This window comes from Zingiber officinale, chromosome 3B (assembly GCF_018446385.1).
Source record: "Zingiber officinale cultivar Zhangliang chromosome 3B, Zo_v1.1, whole genome shotgun sequence".
Lineage (NCBI taxonomy): Eukaryota > Viridiplantae > Streptophyta > Magnoliopsida > Zingiberales > Zingiberaceae > Zingiber > Zingiber officinale.
Genome location: NC_055991.1, coordinates 131560456 through 131569788, shown reverse-complemented (window position 1 = coordinate 131569788; position 9333 = coordinate 131560456). Strand labels below are relative to the sequence as shown.

The 9333-nt window shown below is 36.7% G+C and overlaps 1 protein-coding gene across 2 annotated transcripts; it reads right to left on the bottom strand.

Moving 5' to 3' along the window:
• Window positions 1-984: 984 nt before the first annotated feature.
• On the bottom strand, window positions 985-8823 carry LOC121967796 (RNA-directed DNA methylation 4-like). Of its 2 annotated transcripts, none has more exons than XM_042518247.1 (10): window positions 8646-8823; window positions 8450-8533; window positions 7195-7283; window positions 6021-6098; window positions 4748-4789; window positions 2364-2512; window positions 2178-2287; window positions 1677-1749; window positions 1527-1597; window positions 985-1446 (listed from the first exon to the last, which is right to left on the bottom strand). In XM_042518247.1, the coding sequence occupies exons 1-10, from the start codon at window positions 8815-8817 to the stop codon at window positions 1283-1285; spliced, it is 1032 nt and encodes a 343-aa protein (XP_042374181.1). In that variant the 5' UTR covers window positions 8818-8823; the 3' UTR covers window positions 985-1282. The 2 variants fall into 2 exon arrangements, with proteins under 2 accessions (XP_042374181.1, XP_042374182.1); XM_042518248.1 differs by having other exon boundaries at window positions 6021-6095.
• Window positions 8824-9333: the final 510 nt, after the last annotated feature.

The following is a 9333-nucleotide window of genomic DNA, read 5'->3' as shown; positions in this document are numbered from 1 at the left end:
CGTTTATCATTTATCAAAACTCAGGTGTGATCATTTGTGTCAAATACACCAACACCATCTACCCAGCGCGTCATTTCCACCGATTTTAGACAAGATCAGTAATGATATCCAGAGTTATTATGAGGGCCTTCATCCTTCCATGTCTCATTCTTGAGTCACATCTCGAGCACTTAGCTTCACTCCCAAACCAATCAGTCTGCACTCTCGAGCACTCAACCTTCGTCCCACGGCATCACACTCGGACTCGGAAGCTAGTCGGCTATTGATGACAACTGACTACTTAGCCTCAACCTCTGACAACTCGTGCACTTGGCCAACGGCCCGACAGTGTCAAAAGGTACCGTCCAATGGTTGTCACCCCTGGTGCCCTACCTTCGTGTGACTAGCCTGCAAGCGCCATTGTGCTCCTCTCGAGCACTCAACCTTCGTCCCACGGCATCCCACCCGGACTCGGAAGCTAGTCGACTATTGACAACAACTGACTACTCAGCCTCACCCTCTGACAACTTGTGCACCTGGCCAACAGCCCGACAATATCAAAAGGTACCATCCAACGGTTGTCATCCCTAGTGCCCTACCTTCATGCGACCAGCCTGCAACCACCATCTTGCTCATGTGACAATCCACATGGAGATTCCATTCTCATTTTGTCTGCTATATAAGGACCAATGGAAGTGCACGCGGAGACAACTCTTCTCCACCAACAATCTCTCTCGAACATTTCGTCTCTCATGTTTTTGTGAATTTCATTTCATAGCCCAGCACTGACTTGACTCTCGAAAGAGCACACCAGAGGACGATCGAAGTTTCCGTCACGAAGGCAAAGGGAGAAGAGCCCGAGTAGGCAATAGGCGACTAGGAGGAGAAAGAACTCAACTCTAAAGAAAACTTAAATTGACAAAGCCTATGAGTTCTGGTAACAAAAATGAAGGCCCATACTAAGGAGAAATTAAGCTTGTGTGTTCACGAAAAATTCCTTCACTATTAACATCCAACTAACTGAACTAAAAGAGATTGTAATTTATATGTGACATGGTAGACAATACAGTAGCTTATTAGCCTCGGCATTGCAAGCATGGAAATTGAATTTTTCCCAAACTTGGCTCATCTACACTAGTTTCTATAGCGATGAAGACAGTATTCTATTACATTCACCGTCAAACCGACCAAGGACGGCCAACTTGAGCAGCCGTTAACAACAATCAACAGACAAAACATGGACAGCATAACGAGACAATCACTGAAATGATTGCTTCAGTTTCACACATGCATAGTAAACAAATCAACGATATTCCCATCTCCAGTTCTCTCCATCTTCCTCTTCACGATAAATTTCTTCTTGTTCATAATCTGAATTGGAATCTTCCAAGTCAATGAAAGGGTCTTCATTCTCAACATCTTCCGATGACTCTTCATCAGGATAATCATTCCTTGGATTGTCCTCGGCTGTAAATAAGCAAGTATTACTAATCAGTGACATTATCATACGACAGACGTGAGTAAAGGAAAAGAAAATATGCACATACCATTTGAATCGTCACTCTCATAATCTGATTGTAGTGGGTCATCGTAACACTCATCATCATCAACCTGCACACTGCAGCAACCATACATAGTGAATACCAAAATTCAAATTCATCAGCAAGCTATGAGTAATCAAATGTCCATATTCATACAGTGGATACTCCGATGTATCCGTGCCTGTGCCCATATTGTAGCCGACAGTGTACAAGTCATAAACAAAGTTGTCTGTTAGGGGGAAAAAAAGGAAAAACAATTTAGCAGTGAATCAGATTACCAAATCAAGTTGAACTATATATAATATCACGAATATAAATAAAGTTAAGAAGATCATAAAAAACCTCATGGAAGATTTTTGACTATATGTAAATTGGGCTTCTTGTTTGTAAGCATCTAAAGTTAGACTAGCAAGTTACAATTTTCTAAACAGATGCTAAGTTACCCTAGTAAGAAAGAATCAAATTACTACACTGATAACAAACGATATCAATATTTCGCTTCTTGTGCATATACTGATTTTGTTTAGCCAATAAAGAAAATAAAATGTATCATATTACAACAAAAGAATATAATGTGATAATTCACCAATAAAGGAGATTAAAAAAAGTATAACATCAATTTGCTACTGGAAGATAAGGACGATGGGAAGATGGAACCTTCGGTAGTCTCTATTTCATGTTCAATCTCTTCAGCAGCTTCTGGAAGGAATTCTCTTATAAGTGGCAAATAGTTGTGCAAAACTGCAGCATCACCGTCAGGAGCATGTCTGCATTCAAAAACCTCTACAATAAACCAGAGAGATGATAAAAAGCAGCAGTAGAAACACTGAATACTAAATCTACATGGGCTTTTGCTTTCGGCGAGTTTCATCCTCAGCATCGACTTGAACAACATCATATAGATGATATACTTCACGCAAAGAGCTTTCTTCTACATCTATGCTTCGCCTTCTCTTCCATATTTGTTCAAATCGGGCACTTCTAGCAAGATCCTATAAGATTTAATACAACTTAACTACATTATTTTGGGAATAAAATCATCAAAATCAGATATTGGATTATCATGAATTGGAGATGAAGCATCTCACGATAAAGCCACACAAGTATGCAAACTGACAACAACTGATAGTCAAAATCATTCTAATGATCTTGCAATATTCAAGTCGGTCCCACACCAAAAAGATTAGAATATATAAGACAGTAATAGAGCAATTGGTTTGGCTGGGAGGAAATTAATCAACTAACTTTCAGATATAACAACTAGATATATGATAATCAAGCGTGAAAAAAAAAAAGACAGCCCGGTGCACGAAGCTCCCGTTATGCGGGGTCCCGAGGAATGATCCATTGTACGCAACCTTACCCTGCTTTTTTTTGCAAGAGACTGTTTTCAAAATTCGAACTCGTGACCTTTTGATCACAAAGCAACAACTTTACCGTTGCGCCAAGGCTCCCCTTCAATGATCTTGTGAAGAGTATACAACAACAACAACCAAGCCTTTTCCCACTAGGTGGGGTCGGCTGTATGAATCATTTTACGCCATTAAGCTCTATCTCCTATTATATCATCATCTATATTTAAATAAATTTTATCTTGTTTTATTATTGCTAACCAAGTCTTTTTTGGTCTTCCTCTTCCTCGTTTGATATGCATGTTTATCATAGTTTCACATCGCCTAACTGGAGCATTTATTGGTCGTCTAAGTACATGTCCGTACCATCTTAAACGTCTCTCGGAGTTTGTCCTCAATAGATGCAACTCTGACTTTCTCTCTAATGCTCTCATTTCTTATTTTGTCCATCTTCGTATGTCCACACATCCACCTTAACATCCTCATCTCTGCAACTCTCATCTTCTGCTCATGTGCTCGAGTCATAGCCCAACATTCAGCTCCATATAACATAACAGGTCTAACTGCGGTTTTATAAAACTTACCTTTAAGTTTAAGAGGTACTTTACGGTCACATAAAACACCCGATGCTCCCCTCCATTTCACCCATCCTGCTTGTATTCTATGTAAGACATCTCTCTCAATCCCTCCATCATTTTGTAAAAATGATCCTAAATATTTAAATCTCTCGGTTCCGGGCAACTCGTCCTCTCCTATCTTAGCAATTGTTTCATTACTTCTAATATTGCTAAACTTAAATTCCATATATTCTGTCTTTAATCTACTAAACTTTTACTTCCAATGTTTCCTCCAAGATTCTAGCTTAGCATTTACTCCATGTGTCTCATCTACCAAAATAATATCGAAACAATATGCACCATCATAATGTGTCTTGAATGTGTATGAGTTCATCCATAATTAGTGTAAAAAGATAGGGACTTAGGACTGATCCTTATGTAACCCTATCTTTATTGGAAATCTTTCAATTGATCCACCTGAAGTCTTTACTTTATCGTTACATCCTCATACATATCCTTAATTGTTACAATATATGCTATGCTAATAACACCTCTCTTTTCTAAAATTCTCCATATAATTTCTCTTGGGACTCTATCATAAGATTTTTCTAAGTCAATGAATATCATGTGTAGATTTTGTTTTTGCTCCCGATATTTTTCAATTAATTGTCTAAGGAGATGTATACCTTCTATTGTCGACCTTCCAGGCATGAACCCAAATTGATTTTCTGTCACTGTTGTCTCCTTCCTTAATCTTTTTTCTATTACTTTTTCCCAAAGTTTCATAGTATGACTCATTAGTTTAATACCCCTATAGTTTGCACAATTTTGTATGTCTTCCTTGTTCTTATATAAGGGAACGAGAGTACTTATCCTCCATTGATCAAGCATTATTTTCGTTTTCAATATCATGTTAAATAATTTTGTAAGTCATTCAATACCTTGTGCGCAGTGAGATCTTGTGAAGAGTATATAAAAATAAAACTATCCTTCCATTTTCTCACTCATCATAAGAATGAAAAATCATCTTATCACATATCAATGATCTTGTTTGTCCTATGTGTAATTGGTGTATCCGCTTATAAAATTCTAAGGTTGCATGATTCCAACAAAATAGTTGAACCTAAATGTGTAAGAGAATAAAAGCTAATTCAAAAATAGTAAAATAAAGGTTACATTATAAGACATCCAACACAAAATCAAGAAAGTCAAGTGTGCATTGCTTCCAATTGATAACAATGGAAGATACACTTTAGAAGCCGCTAAACTGGAGAAGTTGCGATAAGCATTCAGTAACATGATAAAGTAAATGATCTACCTCATGCTCTTTCCTAGCCACAGACAGCAATTGATCATGTTTCTGCACAAAGTGACAACAATTTAATCTATTATTTGAAGAAAAACAGCAGTACATTTTCCAAAAAAAATTACAAAGGCAGGAACATTAGTAAAAAAAAAGAGAGACCAATAATTTATTTTTGCAAGTGATTTTGGGAAGAACCAGAATCACCTTTGCAGCTTCAATAGAGAAAAGGTATTGTATGAGGTTGAACCTTCCAATGATCCTCATTAAATCAGTGTTAGAGTAGTTGACTGCTAATTGGCTGTAGGCTCTAATTCTTCTTATTGATTTTAGAAGGCTGAAAGGATTTTATCCAATGTCTCATTTTCAAGTATCTCATTTAATTAATTAGTTTCAATATAATATATCAAATTGATCAAATGGTAACTTTGGTGTGTCACAAATTAGAGAATATATGCCTACTTGTCTTTTACAAGGCATGCCCGAAATGAACCATTAAATGAAAATTTTGTTTAACATATACGAGGAAATAAGAACAGGATCTGAGCAATTCTTCACTATTTTCCCCCCTACTCTCAACAAAATGTCTTATTTGAGGCTAGAGCATTTGCAAAACAGCATATTTTAGATAGACAGAGACAATTTTGCCATATAAAAAAATGCTATCGACTAACTTGTTCCAACCTTGGGTAATAAAATTATGAGCTTGATATTAGTAGTAAAAGAGATAGCTTTAACCTTACTCAGAAAGAAATTAAATGCTATCAGCTAGATATTGAAGCAAACCCTCCAATATACGATCACTTTCATTTTTAGCTACTAATATCTAAACAAATCCAGCTATTAATGTATTGAAGCAAACCCTCCAATATATGATCACTTTCATTTTTAGCTACTAATATCTAAACAAATCCAGCTATTAATGCATCGACTATGCATCAGTTAAAGCAAAGTACAAATCTGTGCCAATCCTCAAGCAACCTAATCGTCCATCTTTTAGTGCATAGAAAATATATATAATATATAAATAACTAAAAATCAATTCCAAGTGAGAACTGCATTGTGGAAAATACATACTTTTGGCAGTTTTATGATTAAGGTAGAAACCGTGTGAGAATACATTGAAGAAAGTGCATATAATTGTGTGCCAGTTTAGCAATGCTGATAATAGAGGCCATAAATCAAAGGCAAATGTAGCAGTTAAATCGAGAACATTTCAGCAAAATCAGGTTTAGGTAAAGATATCTCCTTGATGGCGTAATGCAAGCAATTGAATTGATAGTATTACCTTATCGGCTTTAAGCAAACTTCTACGCTCCTTAGATCTCCTCTTAAACTCCTCTTGTGTATTATTCGAAGATTGCTGCTGGGTGGGAAAAAACGGAGAAAAGAAGATTACTAACGGATTATTGGAAGGTTGCTACTGGGTCAAATATGCAGTTTAACTTCAAGAGCAGGCTCTTTGAACTGCCAATAATGAGATATAAATAAAAATAGTCTCTTAGTTAATGCAGGCGATTACAAAATGTTCCAAATCTCAACCAAATTCATCTAACTCGGTTGAAGTACAACCTCATAATTTTCCTAGAAGTTAAATACATCACATATAATAGCTTAAATAAACTAAACTTTGCCCCCATTAGTGTAGCCGAGTTGGTACTCAGGTGGCAGAGTTGCTTCATTGGGCAAGGGTTGATTCCCGCGGAGATTAATTCCCCTGAGGATTAAATGCCCTCCCACCTAGGAGGCCGTTCGGTACCGTAATTTACCTCCTTTCATCTCACTGTGGGGCCGGCGATGAGGGGCGCTCGAGGTAAGCGAAATCACCTTTGCTTCATTAAATAAGTTGAACTTTAGTTCCTTTCCCTACTTCCATATTTCACAAACATAAAATATTTTATTATTCAATGAAAATTGGTACTGAGTGAATAACATTTGCTCGGGAAGTACTCGGACTAAGAAAAGAGAATACAAAACATCACTTTCAGAACATGAATTAAATATGTAAGACAATGAAGAAACTTTTAATCAATAAAACTAAAAGGCAGGAGATGTATAAGAAATTAAGAATCCTGTACGTGGACAGGACCAGCAAGTGTCCATAGGAAATATTTAGTTATAAGCATGAAAGAACCTTTTTACAAAAAAACAAAAAATAAATGTAGGACAGAGACAGAAATAGGCAAGCCTTAAAATTTGGCATTGCTTTGTTCGACCACTTTATCTTGATAAACATCATTTCAGAAGGCAAAAGTGCATTCATATCTCCAAAAAAGAAAGGAAGTGATATGTTGAAAAAATTTATCGGGCTACTCAATTTGCAGTAAATACTTGAGCATCATTTACTGTCTTAATGTAAACAAGCAGAAGAAAAAGGAACCATATTAAAATCTAAGCATTTCTCAAACCATATGACAACAGATGTTAATGGAGAAACAAATGCTAGGTATTTAGGTGCTGACCAGAACAGAATGCAACGCATCTTTAATAGACTGGGACTGTCCAACTGTCTCAAGATGGTGAACCAACATTTTTTTAGTCGCAAGCACCTCTGAAAATGCATTTTAGAAGACTCATTAATGAGAAATGTTCAGTCAATATGTTCACAAAATAGGAAGTGAATCAAAGCAACTTATCAGAGAATTACAAATCAAAACACAGAAAATGAAGGCTATCACTTGTAAGACTTATTCAGTTACAAACTTATAAGGAAATCCTCAAGTTTCTCCAACAGCTTTTTACATTTGCAAATTTACATCATTTTGTGCATTTTAGAAAAGTTTACCCTTCCGTTTCACCAAAATATAAAAAACTCTACCAATATGATCCAGGAATTACAACTTACAAGGAGAGCAAAGCCAAAACGGACCCTAAATGATCCTAATATGAACACCATTGTTGAAACTACTACAAGGTAGGTCATCATTGTTAACCCGATGAACAAAATATTCACAACCATTCTAATTATCCTGTCTGAATCAAGTCTCTTCCATTTTATCTAATGTTTAAAAATCTTCCAATACATCAGATACAAAGGGAACCATGCTTCGTTTTCTTCCATATAAGAAAATGAAGACTGGAGAAATATTTTCAAGTGCTTTTTCTATGAATCTTTTTCCTTACTCTTTTTTCTTTATCTAACTAGTCTCTTATAGGAAACCAGGCCTAATTCTCATGAAATGCACTTTCCTTCAGTCTGCACTTGTACGCACAAACTGCTTCATGAATGAGGAATGGAAAAGTAAGTACAACATATAAATCTATGGAATCAGATATTTCCAAATTGAACAGATTAAAAATACAAAAGACCGAGATGAATTTACAAACTGCCTGCTCTTGTAGGACTAGGGCACACTAGCCATAGCCAGAACAGAAATTCTTGTGGTTGAACAAGACATGGAGACAGGATAATTTCAGATGTATGTAAGAGATACTAAATCAAAGGCTATGCAGCATCACAATGAATCATTGAAAACTTGTTTTGTTGGCATCATGGTTACAAAAACCATACTCATATTCAACAGCATTTATAAATTGATATAAGCTAATAACAGATGAGGTAAATGTTAGCCCATTTCAGTTTGATTCATTCTTTCAGAATCCCTGATAACTAAAGAACAAACAGTTTACGTAGGTAGAATTCATTTTTCGAATTTCTCTATGATAATCCCATTGAAAAACAGTAAATAAAATAACATAAGAAAGGACCAAGCATACCTTTTTTTGTGTCGGAATCAGATATAGAGAGACTTTCAAGATCCAAGAATGGTTTCTTAAGCGGTTTTTCATTAATCTCCAACCCTATTAGTGCAAAAACACCAAAAAAACACCTATATTATCTCATAGTGTCCCTTCCCCTCCACACTATATCCAAACCAAAATACAAAAGACAGAGGAAGAAAGAATAACTCACAGAAGCCGTCAATTCTAGCTTGGGAAGCCTTCCTCTTAACCCTGACAATCACCGGCTTTACGACAACCGAATTCGGCGGAGGAGTCATTGGAGTTGAGGTCGGCGGAGGAGTCATGGAGGCTGAGGTCGGCGGAGGAGCCATGGAGGTTGAGGCTGGAGAAGCACCGGACATGGTTTAGGAGAGGGTTCGCGAAAGCGATTCGGCGGTGGTTATTTATAAGACCCGACGAATCGGATCCGGTCAGGATCCGTAACCGAGTCGAGCCGGTCAATGGGCCGTAGCGGTTTGAACTGATGTTTTTTTTATAGCATCTATCGAATCTTGATAAGTTTTTAAAATATTTAAATCACATATTATAATTTTAAAATTTCTAGATCGTGTATCTACTTTTTATTTTACCCTCTTTAAATTAATTTGATTAAAAAAATAAATTAGTCGATTGATTTTTTTTTCCCGTCGAATCGATTTTATTCTGTTTGAAAAATCCATCAGCTAATTTCGACTAAAATCGGTTGATAGATCTTGATCCTGTCCGATAGTCGAGGTGATGGAAATTAGGGGCGTAGTGCTCCGATTGACCATGTGTCGACTCCTCGAGATCCTACAATCACAACTGCGTCAATGCCGAGCCAGGGAAGGGGTCCCCGACGATGTTCGCCCGACGCTCAAGTCAATCACCGGTGATGT

What these genes read in the sequence shown, in the direction of transcription:
- LOC121967796 (XM_042518247.1), bottom strand. Translation starts at nt 8,817, where the DNA reads ATGTCCGGTGCTTCTCCAGCCTCAACCTCCATGGCTCCTCCGCCGACC. An exon ending in TGATTCCGACACAAAAAAAG is followed by an intron (nt 7,284 to 8,449) that starts GTATGCTTGGTC and finishes ATGCATTTTCAG; the next exon opens with AGGTGCTTGCGACTAAAAAA. An exon ending in GATACATCGGAGTATCCACT is followed by an intron (nt 1,598 to 1,676) that starts GTATGAATATGG and finishes TGGTTGCTGCAG; the next exon opens with TGTGCAGGTTGATGATGATG.